The following is a 24,506-nucleotide window of genomic DNA, read 5'->3' as shown; positions in this document are numbered from 1 at the left end:
GCCCTGGAGGGGAGGAGTACCTGTTTCCAACCCCGAACCACCCCTGGCAAACAGGTGCATCATCGCTGCCTTTACCCCAATTTTATGTTGGCACTAACCAACCTACAGAGTGACCACATCTCTGCCTTGCCACTACCAGCAGACGAACTCTTAATACAAACTCAAAGTTAAGTAACCCAATGCAACGTAGCGGGATAAAGGAACGGAAGTGCATTTGTGTAATTATGAATTAAATAAACAGGTAGTCCATTTCCTCACTCGAGTTATAACATTTCTTACATTTGGAAAAATAATGAAAGTAACTCAAACATCCGTTGTTGTAGTAGTCTTCAGTCCCGAGACTGGTTTCATGCAGCTCTCCATGCTACTCTATCCTGTGCAAGCTGCTTCATCTCCCAGTACTTACTGCAGCCTACATTCTTCTGAATCTGCTTAGTATATTCATCTCTTGATCTCCTTCTACGATTTTTACCCTCCACGCTGCCCTCCAATACTAAACTGGTGATCCCTTGATGCCTCAGAACATATCCTACCAACCGATCCCTTCTTCTAGTCAAGTTGTGCCACAAACTCCTCTTCTCCCCAATTCTGTTCAATACCTCCTCATTAGTTATGTGATCTACTCATCTAATCTTCAGCATTCTTCTGTAGCACCACATTTCGAATGCTTCTATTCTCGTCTTGTCCAAACTATTTATCGTCCATGTTTCACTTCCATACGTGGCTACACTTCATACAAATACTTTCAGAAACGACTTCCTGACACTTAAATCAATACTCGATGTTAACAAATTTCTCTTTATCAGAAACGCTTTCCTTGCCATTGCCAGTCTACATTTTATATCCTCTCTACTTCGACCATCATCAGTTATTTTGCTCCCCAAGTAGCAAAACTCCTTTACTACTTTAAGTGTCTCATTTCCTTATGTAATTCCCTCAGCATCACCCGATTTAATTCGACTACATTCCATTATCCTCGTTTTGCTTTTGTTGATGTTCATCTTATATCCTCCTTTCAAGACACTGTCCATTCCGTTGAACTGCTCTTCCAAGTCAAACAACTATAGCATTTAATATAAAGCGACGGAACAAGCTAATTATAATGAGATGAACCAAGCTGTTCCCTGTCAACATATCAAAATGGTTCAAATGGCTCTGAGCACTATGGGAGTTAACATCTGAGGTCAGCAGTCCCATAGAACTAACCTAAGGACAACACACAGAGCCATGTCCGAGGCAGGATTCGAACCCGCGACCGTAGCAGTCACCTGGTTCCAGATTGAAGAGCCCTGAACCGCTCGGCCACAGCGGCCTGCCTCTCAGCATATCTCTATATTTGAATGCGCATACCTATACCAGTTTCTTTGGCGCTTCAGTGTAACAACATTTGTTACTAAACAGTGATTACGGGGCTTCTCACCTACTCTACATGTCCACAACAACAAGTATGCGTTCCAGCCCATTGGTCCCCTATCTCAATATAGTCGGTTGTGGACCCACTATTACCTGTTCCAATTTCACCCAAACTGTCTTTGAGCCGCAGCGTAGATAACCTGCGCGTAAATGCTACAGTGCCTGGGAGACTGCACGTTCAGTATGTCCTCTTCGCAGTGGCTGACGCGTGGGCCAAGCCGGCACCAGGCGTGCTGTCTGGGAACACGCGGCTGCTGGGAGACTTCGACGAGTGCGTGGCCGCCGGAGGCCGCCTGTGCGTGGCAGACCTCGTCCCCAGAGCGGTGGGCGGCGGGGGCGGCGGGGGCGGCGGGGGCGGCGGGGGCGGCGCAGCGCAGCTGCTGGCGGCGGCCACCGCGCACCGCGCCGCTCTGGAGGCGACGCATCGTCAGGTGAGCAAGCGGGACACGTCCCACCACAAAACTCCTGTCTCAATGTGGGAGCGTGGATCGACCTCCGTTCCAATAATTTTTTTTCGGTTCACGTCTGAAGCATCAACACGAAAACATATAAATATTTACAGACTACATACTCTGAGATGACAAAAGTCGCTGGATATCTGCTAATATCACATCAGAAATCCTTTTGCCCGACGTAGTCCAAAACTCGACGTGGAATAGGCTCGAAAAGTGGTTAAAAGTCCCCTGCAGAAATATTGAGCCATGCTACCTCAACAGCCATTCGTAATTGCGAAGACGTTATTAGTGCAGGATTTTGTGCACGAAATTACCTCATAAATGTTCGCTGGGATTCACATCGGGCGATCTGGGTGGCCATATGATTCGCTCAAATCGTTCAGAATGTTCTTCAAACCAATTATGAACAATTTTGGCCTTGTGACATGGTGCCTTGTCATCCATAAAAGTTCCATAGCTGTTTGGATTCGAGAAGTCCATGAATGACTGTAAATGTTCTCCAAGCAGCCGAACATAACCGTTTCCTGTCAATGATCTGTTTACACCGTACTATACCATTATGGACCCACCACCATCTTGCGCAATGCCGTGTTGACAACTTGGCTCCACGAACCGTAAAATTACTACTGGTTCACCAAAGGTTATTAATCACAATTAATACACAAAATGTAAAGTGGAAGTAGGTGCCAGAGAATAACTGTTGAAATACACACAATTTTCAATAACACTCTTTATTCGAATTTGGTGCAAGACTTTACGATATTAAAAAAAAACCAACAATCATTTAACGAAAAAAATCACAATTTACGATAGGAAAGGATTCTTAAATTATTAAATTATTATAAAAAATTTCACGCCAGTAAAAGGCAAGTCCAGGCAAGCAATTTAACGTATACAACGCGACGCTGTATAATATTTCAATCTCAGCTAAATTACAGGTGAATTTCACTCCATTAATCAATGGATACAATCTGAACATATGGCTTCACTTTTGGGCAAACAAATTTCCCATTTGGTAACAACAGCCGTAGCTGTGGCCGCCCACAACAGGCTCATTAAATGTCGCAGAATCTAACTTGTCTGCAACATATAAATACAATCCTGTTTACAAAATTTCTCAAAATAGAAAAACCACAACGCATGAATCATGCACACGGGGGGGGGGGGGGGGGGGCGACACTCACAGTTAATAACATTAACCTTTCCAAAATAAAAAAATAAATTTTACAAATTTCTGCCAGTTAACTCACGGCAAACACACACGATCGCAAGGTAGGACTTGCGAATCTTTACAACATTCTCCTTTCAAGGCAACAATTTCTACCCGTAATGAAATGGCAAACTTTTACATGGCGAGAAAACACACTAATAACCAACTACCTCTATAAAACACATAAGCACGTTGAGTAAAAGTCCTAAAAGGTATTGAACTGGAAAAAAACACATTTTTTGCTGACTAGAAACAATATATATATATATATATATATATATATATATATATATGTATATATATAAAAATCCAGTACAGCGTACATTAACAACCTTGCTTGATTATAGCCAAATATACATAAACACAAATTTACGTAAGTTACAGCTTTCAGATGAGCAGGAATTCGTTATGCAGTTGACTAGTTCTTACCATGAGGCAAAAGCAGTTTTTCGTCTATCTTAGAGTACGTTTTACACGTGAGTCTAGTAATACTAGTTATGGCAGGCGAGAGGATAGATCAGGTCTTAGTGCCTCGCATTTTGAACAGTACAGCCATTGGTGCCTTACACTTTCACAGACATGGCAGAGGCTAACAATCGAATAAACCCGTAGTTAAGCTGGGAGGGGAAAGAAGCAATCCAAACCACAGATTTACTCTGACTCCCACCCTCTTTCGTTCTCAAAAGGGGACAAACGGACTCCCTTTCTAATATTACCACCTTCCCGCGGGTGGGCAAACGAGAATGAATGACGGGAAACCCCCAAAATATACGACTGGTATAATTACCAAAAATAAGTAAATTGAATTCAATTAACAATCAGTACTCAACTTCAGGTGCGTTACGACTCCCAGAACTGAACCAACGCAGTACCTCCAAACGCTCTGCCGAGCTGCCCGCTGCCAGCCGTTTCAACGGACGCAGGAAGGCGCGCCGATTTTCAGAACCTCCTCGCCGGTCGACAGCATACGGCCGAACTGCAAATTAGGCCCATCGCGGACCCACGTCAGGGAGATTCCTTTCGCGACGAGCAGTTAACGCCCCATACCACGGAGCCGCTACTCGCGTCGCTTACTCTGATGCCGCGGTCTGCGTGCTGTGCCTCTAACACCGGCAGTTCTTGATGCCTCAACTGCCAACTCTCCACGAGAGCCCATACAGCCACCTCTTAACCCACGCGAACCGCCCACTTTTCCCCTTTCCCGCCAGAGAGTGACACCGAAGCCTACAATTGAGACAATGGCGCCACCGCCAGTAAACAGAGGGCGACTGCTTCACGCTACGCGCTGCGGCGCGCTTTTCAAAGCTAACTTTACTACGGCTCAGTCCATGCTTCGTGAGGTCTGCGCCACACTCGTACCCTACAATCAGATTTTATCAACTGTAATCGGGACTCATCTACCGAGGCCACGGTTTTCCATTCGTCTTTAGTCCAACCAGTATGAGCCCAGGAGAGGTGCTGCAGGCGATGTTGCGCTGTTAGCAAAGGCACTCGCACTGTCCGTCTGCTCCCATAGCCCAAAAACACGAAATTGCGCCGCACTGTACTAACGGATACATTCGTCGTAAGTCCACAATAATTTCTGCGTTTTTTTTTTTCCACACAGTGTTGCTTGTCTGTTAGCACCGACAACGCTACCCAAACGACTCTGCTCTTGGCCGTTGAGTGAATGCCGTCGGCCACTGAGTTGTCTGTGGTGGGGGGTAATGCCTGAAATTTGTTATTCTCAGCACACTCGTTCCACTGTGGATCTCAGTATAATTAATTCCCTAACGATTTTCGAAATGGAATGTTCCATGTGTCTAGCTCCAGCCACCGTTCCGCGGTCTAAGTCTGTCAGTTCCTGTCGTGTGGCCACAATGACATCGATTATCTTTTCACATTAATCATGTGGGTACAAATGACAGCTCCGCCAATGCAGTGCGCTTTTATACCTCGTGTATCACCGCCATTTGTATATGTACATTACGCTATCCCATGACTTTTGTCACATCAACGGAAAACGCGTAACTTAAAGTGAAAATTATAAAAGGTTCAAACTACTCATTGGAATTCAGCCGGGTGACATCTTCGACAACTGTCTATATTTCGACAGCTTAACAACCCATCATTTTCAAGGCTCAAATCCGACGATAGAGCGCTGTGCAAGGAAATTTAAACCGCCGGTAGGCAGGACTACTCCGACCAGCTATCAAAATAAGGCATATGACTAATGTATCCTTTATGAATGACCAGTTTCCTGAACGATTAAAGTACTCACTGGTAAAGTCGCCTTATAAAAAGGGAGAAAGGGATAATGTAGACAGTTTTAGACCTATTTCTATGCCATCAGTGTTTGCAAAAGTTATTGAAAAGGCTGTGTATATAAGGATAATTGATCATTTTACATCACATAATTTGCTATCAAATGTACAGTTCGGCTTTAGAAGTCGTTTAACAGCTGAGAATGCTATATTCTGTTTTCTCTGTGAGGTACTGAATGAATTAAACAAAAGGTTCTGAATGTTAGGCATAGTTTTTTATTTCATTACGGTGTTTGATTGTGTTGATCACAAAATATTGCTGCAGAAGTTGAACCTTTACTGAAAACGGGGAGTAGCTCACGATTGGTTCATCTCTTACTTTAACAACAGACAGTCATTATTCACAGTGTTGAGAATGGCTGTGATGTTGTGTTGAGTGCGGTATAGCCAAATGGGGTGTGCCCCAGGGATGCCACTCTTGTTCCTTATTTACATAAATGATATGCCCTCTAGTGTGTGTGAAATCGTATGTCTGAAATCTTATGGGACTCAACTGCTAGGGTCATCAGTCCCTAAGCTTACACACTACTTAACCTAAATTATCCTAAGGACAAACACACACAGCCATGCCTGAGGGAGGATGTGCTGAACATCCATCATGATGGAAGTACATCGCCATTCTGTCATGCAGTGAAACATCTTGTACTAACATCGGTAGAACATTACGTAGGAAATCAGCATACATTGCACCATTTAGATTGCCATCGATAAAATGGGGGCCAATTATCCTTCCTCTCATAATGCCGCACCATACATTAACCCGCCAAGGTCGCTGTGTTCCACTTGTCGCAGCCATTGTGGATTTTCCGTCGCCCAATAGTGCATATTATGCCGGTTTACGTTACTGCTGTTGGTGAATGACGCTTCATCGCTAAATAGAACATACAAAAAAAATCTGTCATCGTCCCGTAATTTCTCTTGTGCCCAGTGGAAGAACTGTACACGACGATCAAAGTCGTCGCCATGCAATTCCTGGTCCATAGAAATATGGTACGGGTGCAATCGATGTTAATGCAGCATTCTCAACAGCGACGTTTTTGAGATTCCCGATTCTAGCGCAATTTGTCTGCTACTGATGTGCGGAGTAGCCGCGACAGCAGCTAAAACACCTACGTGGGCATCATCATTTGTTGCAGGTCGTGGTTGACGTTTCACATATGGCCGAACTATTCCTGTTTCCTTAAATAACGTAACTATCCGGCGAACGGTCCGGACACTTGGATGATGTCGTCCAGGATACCGAGCAGCATACATAGCACACGCCCATTGGGCATTTTGATCAGAATAGCCATACATCAACACGATATCAAACTTTTCCGCAATTTGCAAACGGTCCATTTTAACACGGGTAATGTATCACGAAGCAAATACCGTCCGCACTGGCGGAATGTTACGTTATACCACGTACTTACACGTTTGTGACTATTACAGCACCATCTATCACAAAGCGTACTACACGAATATGTGATAAAAAATGGGGGTTCCTATTTAAAAAAACGCAGTTGATATCCGTTTGACCTATGGCAGCGCCATCTAGCGGGTCAACCATTGCGCCATCTGGTTTCCCCCTTCAACGTAGACGAGTTTCGTTCTTTGTAGTTTTTTCGTTTGGTGCTTATTTCGTGAGATATTTGGCCCGGTCACTACCAATGGACCACCCTGTATATTCTTTACTGTCGTTTCTAGTTAACAATATCAGCTTATTCCCAAGAGTTAGCAGATTTCACTAAATTAATACTCGGCAGAAATCCAATCTGCATTTGGATGGCACTTCCTTAAGACATGTGCAGAAATCTGGAGTATACTGCTGTATCTATTTTCAGCAAGCTACCACAAGAATTCAAAAATCTTAGAAGTAATACACGCGCTTTCAAATCGAAACTGAAGAGTTTTGTCATGGGTCACCCCTTCTAATCTCTTGAGGAGTTCCTTGAAAAATTAAGTTGATTCTTATGTTATATTGTTGGGTGCGTTTAGTTAAACTTATGGCTTGACGTTTTTTTGGGTTCATAAACATTTTAGTTTATCTGTTACTACTTTTATATTGTAATTTCATGTTCTGACACGTTCCATGAACCTGGAGATTTGCTCGTCAATTGGTCCTATGGAACTAGACGTGTAAATAAAAATAATAAAAAAAATGCACTCTCGATATAAACGACGAAGTTTCTTACACGCACTGTCTCGTTACATGGCTGCCATGAAAATGACGGATGCTCACCTTTTGAAATATTGGCGGTTGTTGAATGCATTACCTGCCTGTTTTACTATAAGTTGTTTCAACAAGTAACTTTATGTTGGACGATTGCTACGGAACACCCGGCCAATGATAGCAAAAGTAGGGCCGGACGTGTTAACTGCAGCGGAACCTGTACACCAACGCTGTGAATGCAATCGAGAGCTCCTGCAAGTATGGTGTATGTCGAAGCTTGTTGTGGAACCGATTGTTGTGGCATTCCGTGTGGTACGGCCACATGCCTGCAAGTCATCATTTGAGTGCTTAAGATTGCGGATGAGCAGTTGGACGGCCCGAAACTGTGGCCACAGTTGTCGTTGTGTCCAAAAGTATCATCTCGCGATTAAAAAAAAAAAAAAGCCGCTGTAGGTGGTCATACATACAAACATACATACGTAAATACTTGTTCCATTGGTCATGAATACGACATTTCGTAATGAATTGGAACAAGTCACTTTAACAAATGTTTTCTTTACACAAAATAATTAATTTTTTTACAGTTACTACTTTATGTCTACAAATTCATCTATTGAGTAGAAGGAGCTGACATTCAGAAATTCTTTCAATTTGTTTTTAAATGCTGGTTAGCTATTTTTCAGGCTTTTAATGTTATTTGACAAATGACCAAAGATTTTTCTGGCAGCATAATTCAGCCCTTACTGTGCCAAAGACAGACGTAACCGAGAATAGTGAAGATCATCCTTTCTTCTAGTGTTGTGGCTATGCACTTCGCTGTTATCTTCGAATTCGAATGAATTATTAATAACAAATTTCATAAGTGAATATACGTATTGGTAAGGCACTATGAATATCCCGAGTTCCTTAAGTAAATGTCTGCAAGGTGATCTTGGGTGGGTTCCAGTTATTATTCTGATCAACACGCTTTTGCACAATGAATACTTTTTCTCTTAATGATGAATCACACCAAAATATGATGCCATATGAAAGTGGTGTATGAAAATAGGCATAGTAGGCTAATATACTGATGTGTGTATCACCAAAATTTTCAATATCCCTCATAGAATAAGTAGCTTAACCTAACTGTTTCAGCAAACCATCAATGTGTTTCTTCCAATTCAATTTCTCATCAATGCACACACCCAGAAATTTTGAATATTCTGTCTCAGAAACAGACTTGTGTTCATAGACAGTATTTGTCAATTGTATCATGCCGTTTACTGTACAGAACAGTATATACTGTCTGTTCTCAAAATTTAGTGAGAGTCCATTTGTAGAGAACTACTTAATAATTTTCTGAAAGGCATTATTTACGATTTCCTCAGCTGATTCTTGTTTGTTGGGTGTGATTACTATACTTGTATCATGAGCAAAAAGAACTAGCTTTGCATCTTCATGAATACAGAATGGCAAGTCATTAAGATATATCAAGAACAATAATGGACTCAAGACTGAACCCTGTGGGACACCACTCTTGATACCTCTCCAGTTCGAGGACTCCGCTGATTTTTGCAGACTACTTGTACTGTTAATTTCAACCTCCTGCATTCTTCCAGTTAAAAATGAAATTGTGCACTGTCCCATTCATACCACAATACTTAAGCTTATCTACAAGAATTTCATGATTCACACAATCAAAAGCCTTTGACAAATCACAGAATATCCCCATGATGTTCGGTTATTCAGTGCATTTGATATTTGATCAGTGAAAGCGTATATGGCATTTTCTGATAAAAAGCTTTTCAGAAAACCAAATTGACATTTTGTTAGCACTTCATTTTTACAAATATGTGATGCTGCTCTTGAATACATTACTTTTTCAAGACTTTTGGATAAAGCTGTCAGAAGCGAGATTGGGTGGTACTTGTTAGCATCAGATGTATCCCCTTTTTTATGCCATGATTTAACAATAGTGTATTTCAGTCTATCTGGAAAAGTGCCGTATTTCAGTGAGCTACTGCATAAGTGACTGAGAATCCTATTTGATACGCCCTGCTTAACCCGCAGGACATTACAGGGGCCAAAATAAGGGGCTGTCATTTACACTCGAACGTACAACTTTATTATTTGATCAAACATTACAAGAGCCCCAAAAACCCTTTTTTTAAACACACAGCTTTAATCTTTGGTACTTAAATTTAAAAATGGCTGAAGGCCAATAACTTAAAACGCAAGCATAATCAGAAATTTAAAAGGCAAGCTATATTTGAAAATAGTTCTTTAGTTCCTTTGAAGTAAACAACTCAAACTCAAAATCAGCTGAAGGCCCAAGACTTAAAATTCAACAACATTAAAATTTTTAAAATTCAAAAGGCCTTACGTGACACAGTTCTTCGAACTAGGATGAAGGCCTTAAGAGCAAAAAAAATCTAATTAAAAAAAAAATCGGCTAGCAGCCATACAACTACAAACAACAAGCACAAATTTAAAAAATTCGGGCAGTACATCCAAGGGCGCTCCTCAGATGTGCGAGTGTCCGCCTGGAGTTCAAACACTAACACTCGCTTAGGTGAGACAGTCAGTCGGCCCAACCATTTTCAATCTGCTGGGAACCCAACCGACAGACAGTCAACAGACCAATGATGAAGATCAGTTCCGCTCCACACTTGCACCAAAACTCAAACGATACTAACAGTGGAGACTGGATCAACAACCAGGACCATAGATAACCCATAAGGGGCGGACGACCCAAATACACGTCATCTAATTAGACGACCGACCAAACGTCCAAGCGAGGTCGTTGCCACTCAAACGTGTGTGTCGGCAATCGTCGGCGAGTGATGGCTATCCGCCCCTCCCTGGCGCTGCATGCGCCAACCGACCAACTGCTACACATCAGCACGGAGAAAACACTAAAATAACTGGGCAGTGAACATCACAAGTTACACACAATTTCACAAACACTTGGACGAAGAACGCGACCAATGCTAAAAGCAGTGACTGTGCAATCACCAGGACAAACCACGAGTTGAGACACACACTGCCAACCCATAAGCGATCGGCGAGCAAATACACGTCGTCCGGTAAGACGACCAACCGACGATTACCAAGACCATCCCCAGCCATGCGTGCCGGCATTTATTTTTTTATAATCAGAGAGCCCTGTTTAATAAAGCATGAAAGCTAATGCAAGTTATTTTGTGCACGGTCACATGTGATCGCTGGTGAGACACAGAAAGGATGTCTAGTCTTTTGTTAATTACTTCTTCTCTTATGTGTTCTGGAATGGAGTCGAGGGAGAGCCTTGCGTGTTAGACTGGCCACTCTAATTTAAACTCTGTAATTTTAGAAAAAGTCAGTGCGTAGTGCAGGGCGCATACTCGCACATACTAGTAATCATACAAGGTGCATTCAAGTTCTAAGGCCTCCGATTTTTTTTCTCTGGACTGGAAAGAGAAGGAAAGATGAGCATTGTTTTAAAATGAGGCCGCGTTCATTGTCAATACGTCCCAGAGATGGCAGCACCGTACGGCAGATGGAATTTTACCGCCAGCGGCGAGAATGAGAACTGTTTTAAATACTTAAAATGGCGACGTTGTCCTTACTTGAACAGCGTGCAATCATTCGTTTTCTGAATTTGCGTGGTGTGAAACCAATTGAAATTCATCGACACTTGAAGGAGACATGTGGTGATGGAGTTATGGATGTGTCGAAAGTGCGTTCGTGAGTGCGACAGTTTAATGAAGGCAGAACATCACGTGACAACAAACCGAAACAACCTCGGGCTTGCACAAGCCGGTCTGACGACATGATCGAGAAAGTGGACAGAATTGTTTCGGGGGATCGCCGAATGACTGTTGAACAGATCGCCTCCAGAGTTGGCATTTCTGTGGGTTCTGTGCACACAATCCTGCATGACGACCTGAAAATGCGAAAAGTGTCATCCAGGTGGGTGCCACGAATGCTGAGGGACAACCACATGGCTGCCCGTGTGGCATGTTGCCAAGCAATGTTGACGCGCAACGGCAGCAAGAATGGGACTTTCTTTTCGTCGGTTGTGACAATGGATGAGACGTGGATGCCATTTTTCAATCCAGAAACAAAGCGCCAGTCAGCTCAATGGAAGCAAACAGATTCACATCCACCAAAAAAATTTTGGGTAACCGCCAGTGCTGAAAAAATGATAGTGTCCATGTTCTGGGACAGCGAGGGCGTAATCCTTACCCATTGCGTTCCCAGGGCACTACGGTAATAGGTGCATCCTACGAAAATATTTTCAAGAACAAATTCCTTCCTGCACTGCAACAAAAACGTCCGGGAAGGGCTGCGCGTGTGCTGTTTCACCAAGACAACGCACCCGCACATTGAGCTAACGTTACGCAACAGTTTCTTCGTGATAACAACTTTGAAGTGATTCCTCATGCTCCCTACTCACCTGACCTGGCTCCTAGTGACTTTTGGCTTTTTCCAACAATGAAAGACACTCTCCGTGGCCGCACATTCACCAGCCGTGCTGCTATTGCCTCAGCGATTTTCCAGTGGTCAAAACAGACTCCTAAAGAAGCCTTCGCCGCTGCCATGGAATCATGGCGTCAGCGTTGTGAAAAATGTGTACGTCTGCAGAGCGATTACGTCGAGAAGTAACGCCAGTTTCATCGATTTCGGGTGAGTAGTTAATTAGAAAAAAAATCGGAGGCCTTAGAACTTGAATGCACCTCGTATAATGAAATTTCCTCTGCACACGGACGAGGTACCGACGTGCGGATAATGTTCATATCACTAGTGATTAATAGTGTATTCCCAATGTAAGTAGCATAGTGCACTTCAGTAATTATAGTTGTGATTAACGCTATAGTGATTTCATTATTTGTTTAATCCATGATCCCAAAATTCCAACATTATATGTAAACTGTATTTTCAGTATTTATCTCATTTTACCTCAGAAATAACGTGGCCCACAATCCTCCTTCTTACGGCGACGAAATTCTCAAAGTATGCCACCTTATCATGGTTTAAATATATTCACTGATTTTTAAATATTTCCATCCATCTCAATTCAGTTCAACAAAAATTATAAGAAAAAACAAAAATAATATAAATAATCATATTTACACACATATTTGGAATATATATATATATATATATATATATATATATATATATATATATATGTGTGTGTGTGTGTGTGTGTGTGTGTGTGTGCGTGTGTGTGTGCGAGTCATGGCTATCTGAACCTCACTGCCGCTCCAACCCAACCGAACTTGTGCCGCATCCCAGCTGTCCGACTGCCAGGTCCGAACCCCGCTGCTGACGCATTGCAACTGACTTCATTGCCCGGTCCGAACTCCACTGCTGGTGCGTTCCAGCTCCATGGACGACACACGACGACCAGCAAAGATAATACGGCAGGGCCTATATCGATAAGCGCTGCTGCTGCCGCTCACGGGCAGGCAAGGCAACAACCCAGTGAGATCAGTAATTGAAACTTAACATAACGAGGCGGCAATACAGTAAAAACAGGGCGTTAAATAAGAGATGGCACGAACACGAGCCACTCACGGCTCACTACTTACCTGTCGGGAACAAGCTTTTAGTAATACTCTGTTGGAAATGCTATTCGAAAGCGTGTCGGTAGTCGTAGACGGACCATCACACCGCAGTAGTAACGGTACGTAGCCTTAGTGGCGAAAAGAACAGACGTATCACTTCCAGGTAGATCGCTGCGGATCTTGTAACCGCTACCGGTACACATGTCACTGCCAGAACCACTTTTCGGCGTTTAATTCAAGCTGACTTTTATACTTGAAAAACTATTAAATGCATCCCCCTTCAACCACGCCATAGCCCAGAAAGAGTTCGTTGGCGTAGGGGGCATGTTTTTTGGGATCAGCAACAGTGGTTCAGAATGATGTTCTCTGAAGGATCACGCTTCAATGTGGCAAGTGATTCTGGCCACAAGTTTGTATGAGGAGAGAGAGGAAAACGTTACACACCACAGAATGTTCATAAACGTCATCGGTATGGCCTAAGCGTCATGGTATGGGCAGGCATTATGGACATTGTCAAAACACCGCTCCGTATTTTTGCGGAATGTCTGTAGCATAGCAGTATTGCAGGGAGATTACTCTGGATCATGCCCGTCTGTTTAAGGGTGCGGAAGGCCCGGCTTTCTGTCTGAAGACGACAATGCCTGCCCACACAGGACCACAGAGGCGTCTGGCACACTAGAAAATGGCTCTGAGCACTATGGGACTCTGAGGTCATTAGTCCCCTAGAACTTAGAAGTACTTAAACCTAACTAACCTAAGGACATCACACACATCCATGCCCGAGGCAGGATTCGAACCTGCTACCGTAGCAGTCGCGCGGTTCCGGACTGAGCGCCTAGAACCGCTAGACCACCACGGCCGGCGGCACACTAGAAGGGGAAGATATTGAACGTATGGAAAGGTCTGCGTACTTACCGGACCTAAAACCCTATAGCGAATACCTGGAACGCTCTTGGCGGACGTCATTCTCATCGAACACCCCCTCCCCGAACCTTGCAATAACTGAAAATCGTCTTGAGAGAGCAGTGGGACAATATCCTCCGCGAATTCTCAACAGTATCGCAGCCAACATGAACAACAAGTGCAAAATGTTGATTAGTGCCCGAGGAAGACATTTACCTTACTGAGAATCCGATATCAAACTTTATGTTGAGAGTCTGACCAGAGTCAGACATCAACGTTATTTACTCATATGACGAAATCTGTACTGTTTTTCGTTATAAATATACCATTCCATATCAATTACATATGTACTTTATTTCGTGTCGTCCATCATTACCTGTGATTATTTCTGTTCAACAGTGTCTTCGTTCCATAGCAATTAAAAGCAATGTAGTTTTCAATAACGTGTGGAATTTAAATTATCAGAAAGCATATTATATGGAGAGTTACTGAAGAGTCAAACAAACTGGTACACCCGCCAAGCGCACAGAAGTGCTACAACACGACTTGGTATGGACTCGACTAATGTCTGAAGTAGTGCTGGAGGGAATTGACACCACGAATCCTGCAGGGCTGTCCATAAATCCATAAGAGTACGAGTGGGCGGAGATCACTTCTGAACAGCACATTGGAAGGCATCCCAGATATGCTCAATAATGTTCATGTATGGGGAGTTTGGTGGACAGCGAAAGTGTTTAATCTCAGAAGAGTGTCCCTGGAGCCACTCTGTAGCAATTCTGGACGTGTGGGGTGTCACATTGTCCTGTTGGAATTGCCCAAGACCGTCGCAATGCGCAATGTACATGAATGGATACAGGTGATGAGACAGGATGCTTTGGTACCTATAACCTGTCAGAGTCGTATCTAGACGTATTATGGGTCTCACATCACTCCAACGTCTCATACCGTTACAGAGTCTCCACGAGCTTGAACAGTCGCCTGTTGACATACAGATTCCATGGATTCATGAGGTTGTCTCCATACCTGTACACGTCCATCCACTCGATAGAATTTGAAGCTAGACTCTCCGACCAGGCAACATGTTTCCATTCATGAAGAGCCCAATGACGGTCTCGAAGGGCTCATGCGAGGTGTAAAGCTTTGTATCATGCAGTCATCAAGGGTACACGAGTAGCCCATATCGACGATGTTTCGTTGAATGGTTCGCACGCTGACACTTGTTGATAGCTCAGCATTGAAATCTGCAGCAATTTCCGGAAGGGTTCCACTTCTGTCACGCTGAACGATTCTCTTCAGTCGTCATTAATCTCGTTCTTGCAGGATCTTTTTCCGGACGCAGCGATGTTGGAGATTTGATGTCTTACCGGATTCCTGATATTTGTGGTACACTTATGAAATTGTCGTACAGGAATATCCCCACTTCATCCCTACATGTGATTGGCCTAGGATGCCTTTGTTCAAGTGTGGACAAACTTTCTAGGAAATCGGAAGGCACAAAACTATAAGGTTCTTATGCCAAATCTTCTGCAGTGCTATGATAGACTGGGGTGCAACATGTCAAAGTTATATTTCCTAGAATCCCACTTGGACGTCTTCCCTGACAAATGTGGTGCTGTTCCTGGGGAGCATGGGGAACGCTTCCACAGCAAATTTCTGACATGGAAATAGGATACCAAGGAAAGTGGGGTGCATCAATGTTAGCCAATTCAGGGAATCACAAGCAGAAAATTACAAACGCCAGGCAAAGCGGTTGCGCCTTCAATGACCTTCCTCTGAGGGACTACACCAAGTAAAGGCACACATAACTCTCTATAGTTCTCTATATATGCAATAATGTCGAGTTATCAGAACTTCAAAAGGAGAGCTATTATTGAATTTTCATCAACGTTTTCGTTATCAGCACATCCAAAACACAAAGATTAGCTGTTTTCATACCAGTTATAGAATAAAAGTAAAATTTTATTGGCTAGTGTTACAGGATTTCCATCATCTTGTCCATTTCACTCAGTCAAGTGGCTTTTGTTGACAAGCGCGGTGCAGTCACATTTAGGAGCCTTCGCAGAAGGTACCTGATTAATGCACCCATGCTTCATTGGTGACAGAGACTGGAATTTGCACGTCAGTACCGTAACTGGGCGCCCCCTGTGTGGTGACACATGGCCTTTTCAGATGAATCACAATTTATGCCCCATCAGCGCGAAACATCTGAAAGCAAACACCCTGCAACAGTAGTTGGACAAAGCTGATTCTGTTGCATTTTGTTTGTGTGGGTTGGATACATTCAGGGGCAAGTGTCCATTAAATGGCAAATTATCCCCCTCCTCTCCCATACTAATTGATTTATTGTTGTGCTAATTGATTTATGACCCTTGGAGATGATTTATGACCCACTGGGCATCATCTGTCTTTCTGAGGAGGTGTAAGATAGCTTAAAACACTCACCACCTCCTTATGACTATTGTTCTTCATAATAAAACATATTTTCAGTGTTTTGCAAATCAAGTAATTAAATGATCACCACAAATAGATTGTAGTGCTATATATTTCTGGGGTCTTCTATACACTGGCTTTTGAGAAGAGATGCAACCTCCTCCACCACAAAGTTTCCACTAAACATACCTGGCGAAACAAAAGTCACACTCACAATCACGAAGTGTGTGCTGTCTGCCAATGGTAGGAGTGCTGGTAGTCGCGCCTACGCCAGGCAGGAGAGGACTAGAGACTCGCAGCCACATCGGCCACCCTGGCAGTTGCATACCCACCTCCAGTATGCTATATAAACATACTGGTAAGTTCACCATTCAGCCCTTCTTTGCAGAAGGAGGAATCCAACTGACGTACACTTTCAAATGTGTGGTGGCTTTAGCAGTGTGGTAAATTTCTCAAGTTCATAAATGTCAAGGCTGAGGAATGTCTGCTACATAGTGATGATAATGTGATGGCACTTTGAATTCTAGGTAAAAATAGTAAGAAAGCATCTAAAAACCTGTGATCAAAATATATAAGATGGAAATGCCTGACGTTAAGATTGCTATTGTGGTGGGGCAGTTGTCTGGAATATCAGAGTAGCTATCAGTTAATACAATTATTTTTCCTACAGCTCATGCTTATTTTCTTAGAGTTTTAAACATCTACTCACCACCTCATCGGAAATCCACCTTCCTGTCAATGACTGTATCACTGACTCTTCCTACTTCTATAGGAATGCGACAGGAAGATCCTTGACAATGGTCATATGTTTGAAGAAACTGTGAGAAGCTGTACCAGAAAATATAAATCTTAGACCTTTCAGGAGTAGCGGTTTTAGGGGTGTTTTTAGGTCGGAAACTGCTCACTTTGTCTAAGTGGTTCAACGTCACATGTGAATGGCACACTAGAAAATATGGTAATTCGGTCTGCCATTGTAACAGCTAAACTGTTAAATTCCGCCTTATTTAAATGTGGTAGCAGGAAAGCTACTAAAGACCCATGATCAAACCACATCGGTTGCAAATGGCTGACATTTAAATGCTATTTGCATGGAGCCGCTGTCTGGAATTTCACAGTAGCTACCAGTTCTTACAGTGCTTATTTCTATAGCTTATGCTTATTTTCTTAGAATTTCATCACCTCATCAGAAATCTACCTTCCTGGCAGCCACTGTGTCACAGACTCTTCCCTGTCTGCAGAAATGTGATCGAAAGACCTGTCCGCTAAAAAGAACCTGGTTTTTAAGCTCTGGTTTCAAACTATGGAAATGGACTGTTAAAGTCTGATACTGTCTAAAACCTAGCGATACAGAATTACATTTCAAAAATCAATATGGGATTTATATGGTGCAGAGGACTGTAGTTTTAGTGGAACATTTGTTAATTATGGAAGGGAGCATCCTACACAGTGTCACAGTACTTAAATAGCCCTGACATTCGTTTGGGATCTATGTTACAAGCATCTGATTCCAATGCGTGGTAGGATAAAAAATGGTTCAAATGACTCTGAGCACTATGGGACTTAACATCTGAGGTCATCAGTCCCCTAGAACTTAGAACTACTTAAACCTAACTAACCTAAGGACATCACACACATCCATGCCCGAGGCAGGATTCGAACCTGCGACCGTAGCAGTCCCACGGTTCCGGACTGCAGCGCCTAAAACTGCATGACCACCGTGGCCGGCGTGGTAGGATCACTGGGTATTTTTTTTTTCTTCATAGGAAAATTACATTTCGAAATTAGAATGGAGTCTATATGCACGTATATGACATGGAAAACTCTAGTTTTAATGGAACATTTGTTAATGTTGGGAGGATGTACCACACATAGAATCACTGCACTTAAATAGCCCTGACAGACCTTTGCAGATTAAGTTACACATATCTCATTTCATTGCACCTCTGATTACTGGGTATTTTTTTCTTCCTAAGGGGATATAAATGCACTTATGTGGCACAGAGGACTGTAGTTTTACTAGCACATATGTTAATTGTGGGAGGGAACACCACACACAGTATTACTTTACATAAGTATCCGTGACAAGCGTTTGGTAGCAATGTTAAAGACATCTGATTCCACTGTTTCGCTGGATGAGCTGTATTTTCATCGTAAGCAGATTATATTTTGAAATTAGGAGTCTGCATCCATGTATATGACATAGAAGACTCTAGTTTTTATGGAACATTTGTTAATGGTGGGAGGGAGTACCAAGCATAGCATCACTGTCCTTAAATAGCACAGACTGATATTTGGAAACTATGCGACAGTGTTTCGCTAATAATTGTTTTTTGTACACTTAGAATTCCACATTTATTGCATGTAAAACCTGCTGGAGTACGTATACCATCTTGCAATGAACTTTCGTTGACCCTAGAATGATTAAGTGACCAAAATCACAAACAGCACACCTCCATCTCAATGCTTCCACCATTTCAAGCAAAACAATACCACACATCTACTCTCTCACCACTGCAGCACATGTACCACTTCCTGCAGACCTTGTATGTTCATAGCACTTTGTTCCTTTAGAAATATGTTCAGTGATGATTCTTGAGCTGTTAATTTTAACATAGCAACACCAAGCATAATCAATATTGATGCAATAACATTGCTGTTGTTGAAGATAGGTATGCTGAGACAGAACATGTACTTAGCCGCCAGCTGCCCCTTGATGTACATGTCAGTTTGCTACACAGTTTCTCCCATTCTATTTGAATGAGTCCCACCTTTGTACAGCATTAAACATTCTCAATTCACTGTATCTTAGAGGACATGGCCAGCTGCTATCCCGACATTAACACTCATAGACCTATGTGTGGAAATGAGATGTACGGGTGAACAGTAACATCAGTGTGAGAGCTCACACTACAAAGTCGCTGTCTACCTACTCTGTGAGCCCACATCTGTTCGTACTATGCGACTGATCTAGGAAGCAAAAGCATCATGTGGATGCTGCTAGGATCGTAATGGGAAAAAAATGTCTGGGAAATACGAAATATTTCTAGAGACAATTTTTTATTCACTCAGCGTGTGAGATTGGGCTGGATGAGTGATCAATAATATTGGTGCAATGTACCCTCCTCCATGCATTGTAGAGCCGCTTGTAGTGTACTTGTCATAGATGCGGAATGTTCATAGGCAATGGAGTTGTTCGCAAGCAGGTGAGAACACCTGTGGTGAAGATGGAAGTTAACCTGAATGTAACTGAATCTACTGCGCATTAATACGGGTAGAACTCCTGTCCACCGTCTTCAGAAGCGTTAATTGTCATAAAATGCCTAGCAGTAAGCATCTGGAGCCAGCTGAAGTACACTCCTGGAAATTGAAATAAGAACACCGTGAATTCATTGTCCCAGGAAGGGGAAACTTTATTGACACATTCCTGGGGTCAGATACATCACATGATCACACTGACAGAACCACAGGCACATAGACACAGGCAACAGAGCATGCACAATGTCGGCACTAGTACAGTGTATATCCACCTTTCGCAGCAATGCAGGCTGCTATCCTCCCATGGAGACGATCGTAGAGATGCTGGATGTAGTCCTGTGGAACGGCTTGCCATGCCATTTCCACCTGGCGCCTCAGTTGGACCAGCGTTCGTGCTGGACGTGCAGACCGCGTGAGACGACGCTTCATCCAGTCCCAAACATGCTCAATGGGGGACAGATCCGGAGATCTTGCTGGCCAGGGTAGTTGACTTACACCTTCTAGAGCACGTTGGGTGGCACGGGATACATGCGGACGTTCATTGTCCTGTTGGAACAGCAAGTTCCCTTGCCGGTCTAGGAATGGTAGAACGATGGGTTCGATGACGGTTTGGATGTACCGTGCACTATTCAGTGTCCCCTCGACGATCACCAGAGGTGTACGGCCAGTGTAGGAGATTGCTCCCCACACCATGATGCCGGGTGTTGGCCCTGTGTGCCTCGGTCGTATGCAGTCCTGATTGTGGCGCTCATCTGCACGGCGCCAAACACGCATACGACCATCATTGGCACCAAGGCAGAAGCGACTCTCATCGCTGAAGACGACACGTCTCCATTCGTCCCTCCATTCACGCCTGTCGCGACACCACTGGAGGCGGGCTGCACGATGTTGGGGCGTGAGCGGAAGACGGCCTAACGGTGTGCGGGACCGTAGCCCAGCTTCATGGAGACGGTTGCGAATGGTCCTCGCCGATACCCCAGGAGCAACAGTGTCCCTAATTTGCTGGGAAGTGGCGGTGCGGTCCCCTACGGCACTGCGTAGGATCCTACGGTCTTGGCGTGCATCCGTGCGTCGCTGCGGTCCGGTCCCAGGTCGACGGGCACGTGCACCTTCCGCCGACCACTGGCGACAACATCGATGTACTGTGGAGACCTCACGCCCCACGTGTTGAGCAATTCGGCGGTACGTCCACCCGGCCTCCCGCATGCCCACTATACGCCCTCGCTCAAAGTCCGTCAATTGCACATACGGTTCACGTCCACGCTGTCGCGGCATGCTACCAGTGTTAAAGACTGCGATGGAGCTCCGTATGCCACGGCAAACTGGCTGACACTGACGGCGGCGGTGCACAAATGCTGCTCAGCTAGCGCCATTCGACGGCGAACACCGCAGTTCCTGGTGTGTCCGCTGTGCCGTGCGTGTGATCATTGCTTGTACAGCCCTCTCGCAGTGTCCGGAGAAAGTATGGTGGGTCTGACACACCGGTGTCAATGTGTTCTTTTTTCCATTTCCAGGAGTGTAGAATGCATATATCGAGTTTGGATTCTTTTGCTAGAATCTTAAGGGACGCAATACAAACACGAAGGGCAGACAAAACCATGAGATAAAGCAGAAAAATATGTCAGGCCCAAATTCATCTGCCTGAATGTTTAAGGGGATGTGGTCCACTCACTAAGGAGTGACGGTGTAGGAGGTGAATGACTGCAGATTCAGAAGACACATCGCCTAGAGTTTGTTGCACTATAGTGCACTATCGAGGTATAAGAGGTACTAAGATGACTGCTGTTGCCTGGAAGAAACATTAACGTTGATTTGGTCCTGCTTGTACTTGGCTCTCGATGTACAATAGTTGGGTAAGTGTGCTAGTACTGTCCATGGTTTTCAATAAATAACGAGCACTATGCATATGCGAACTGCCCATGTGGATATACTCTGCTCTAGATGAATTACAGTATCATTGCTGGTCCACTATTGAGCAACACTTGGGGCTAAAAGATGAGCAGTGCTGTGATTAAGTCCACAATCTCGCGCTACTCTGAATTATGCATGGGGGCGTGCACTGATGTATATGATTCAATGGATAGTGTATTGAAAGCTCTGTGATACTGTTTGAATTCGTATGATGTGGGAGAAAAAAGTTGACATATTTCTCATGAAACACTGCGTTATCAACGAAGACTCAGACACAATTACACTGTCGCATTTCTAGTGTAGTAATCATAGGAATACGACAGAGGAGATTAGGACACATTCAAGGGGATATTAATGAGCATATGGCATTGGTGGTCGGGAGACCCCTCGCGGGGCGGTTCGGCTGCCGCTCCACAAGTTCTTGCGAGTGAATGAGGATCAAATGATGATGAAAGACACACAATACCCGGGACCACATACGCGGGAAGCGAGAACGCTACCGCAAATCCACGAGCCGCGGACAAGGGGATATTTGTAGACAATCATTCGATCTCGATGAACTGTAGGTGTTACGCTTCTAGATTTCTTAGTGCAGTCCATGTATACTCTTCATGGCTGTGAGTTTCGCCCTGTGCGGCAGTGTGCTTTTTTCTCATTGTGATAGCTCTCTGCCTAGTCAGTGATTGGTAGAGGACTCGACAGCATTCTAACTTATGGAATAGTGCGATGGGAGTTCAAGAGAATTAGCAGGGGTCTGTGACTCGACGGGGGACATCCCTTATCTCTCGAAATCAGGTGGATTCAAATGCTATACATCGAAGACTGGAAGATTCGTGAGAATATGGCAAGTAAGCGAAACTCTGACTGTTGTGGGCAAACATCTTACAACCTTTCACATAAATCTCTTGAAGTGGCTGTGATGAGAAAGTTAGCTGGACTAATACGAAAATTTCCACTGGGAGACAATCAGCAGTAGAAGTCCCACCTTTTGTTTTCTCGACAAATACGAGGCAACATTCCTCAGTGAGTGTTGTGTGCCTATAAATGGATGGACTGACATCTTATTAGCTAGAATAAATTTACGTCTACATCTGTCACACTCTTCGTAAGCCATCGTTCAATGCGTGGCGGAGGCTTCCCTGTACCACTACTAATCATTTCCTTTCCTATTCCACCTGCAAACAGAGCGAGGAGGAAAAAGTCTGTGTATTTGCCTCCGTATTAGCGTTAATTTCTCGTCTCTGATTGTCATAGTTCTTAAGCGAAATGTATGTTGGCAACAATAGACTCCTTCTGCAGTCACCTTCTCTACAGTGTTTCTCAAAAAGAACAGTGCCTTCCCTCTAGGGATTCCCATTTGAGTTTTGAAGCATCCACCCACCAGTTTGGCGAAAGCCAATAGGAGCGCTTCTATAGGTCTGTATTCTAAGGGAAATCCAGGTGTGCAGGCTCATGCACGTTTGGAATGGTGTGGTCAGCGGACAGGTATTTTGCTATTGTTCAATGGGTTACCTTTCCAGCATATTTCGAAAATACGTTTCAGAACACTTCGGTTTGTAGGTGGGATGAGAGGAAGTATATTGCTCAGTGTCTTGGTATTTAGCGAAGTGACATTTGTGCACCCAGTCCTGCGGACAGGACAACTTTTGTGAGCCTGGAATCATTAACAGCTATTCAGCATGGCAGGTGCTGGCTGTCGGCCAGGAGTGGTGCAGCCATGATGGAGGTTTGTGGCCAGGTGGCGGCAGCGGCAGCGTCAGCGGCGGCGGCAGCTGTTCTCTTGTGAGAGGGTGTGGCTGGTGGGTATGGGAGTGGAGGAATCACAGGGGTGGAGAAGGGAGTGAATCATCCTCCTGCCCCCACAGATCCAGCAGGGTTAGCTCGGGAGCAGTATACTGGAATTCTAAGTGACTTACATCCACAAGGATGGTAAGGCAAGTGACAGACAGAGCGTAATTAGCATTGGATATCTTCAGCTATTTGACAATGGTTGCTATCCATTTTTGTATTGGTGGAAGTGACTGCCTATCTTGTGCGAAACCCTTGGAGATGTCACAGAAGATTCTGTAGTGGTTATCTGGCGAGTGTTATCTGACTCCAGAAAAAAATTATTCACATCGCGAAGGGGCTCTCATGATCAATTCAATTAATTAGTAAATTAATTTGATATCAAGGATTGTCACCAAAAAATTGGAAACGAGGGAGAGAGTACACAGATATGATTCGCGAGTTGGAACGGTAAGCAGGCGAGATCTTTTAATGAAATTTCAATCTCTCACCTAGACAGAGAGAGATGGCCATCGTAATAAGTCAGCTATATTACCGAATTTATAAAGTGATATTTAGTATTAACCTGATATTTACAACTCTTGTGTCCCGCTATGTGCCACCCTTAAGAGACTTTGTAGGTGATGAGGCATCTGACTACCTTGAGACAGTTCGAAAGTGAGGAGACACCCTGTGACAGGATAGAGGATCCTATCAGCACTCTGCCATGAGCCAAAAATGAGTTTAATATTCTAGTTCTGCGATGCTGGTCTTAACAGATACTAAGCTAAGAAGAAGAATTTTTTACCTGATGAGAGAATACTGAGAGGAAATATAGTCTGTGCTATACTGTTGTACATGATCTTAAAACAGGTAATGATACTTTAGCAATGTGCAAATACAAGTATGCTAAATTATTTCAAAAAGCAATACTGCGATCCATGCAGAGTGTAATGCATGGACTAATTGCAACAATTACTGCCATAATTTTATACGTAGAAACTGAATGATCAGGAGAGGTTTGGTCAACTAATCTTAAGCGATGCAAAGAGAAGTGAAAGAAACGAATAAAAGCTTTTAATTTACTGTATTCAGAAAATTGATGATTTAAAAGCTGACAGACTTTACGCAGACTTTTAATTATTCCACAATGTCTATGCTCAATTTACAGCAAAG

The 24,506-nt window shown here is 43.7% G+C and overlaps 1 protein-coding gene across 1 annotated transcript in view; it reads left to right on the top strand.

Moving 5' to 3' along the window:
• Window positions 1-1,429: 1,429 nt before the first annotated feature.
• Window positions 1,430-24,506, top strand: part of LOC126484689 (O-acyltransferase like protein-like) — a 199,715-nt gene continuing 176,638 nt past the window's right edge. Inside the window, exons 1-2 of the mRNA XM_050108284.1 lie at window positions 1,430-1,445; window positions 1,573-1,844. Of these exons, the coding sequence (XP_049964241.1) occupies window positions 1,430-1,445; window positions 1,573-1,844 (288 nt within the window). The remainder of the gene's footprint in view (window positions 1,446-1,572; window positions 1,845-24,506) is intronic.

This window comes from Schistocerca serialis, chromosome 6 (assembly GCF_023864345.2).
Source record: "Schistocerca serialis cubense isolate TAMUIC-IGC-003099 chromosome 6, iqSchSeri2.2, whole genome shotgun sequence".
NCBI classification, from domain to species: domain Eukaryota; kingdom Metazoa; phylum Arthropoda; class Insecta; order Orthoptera; family Acrididae; genus Schistocerca; species Schistocerca serialis.
The sequence above is the reverse complement of the archived record's forward strand: the minus strand, read 5'-3'. Positions and strand labels throughout refer to the sequence as shown.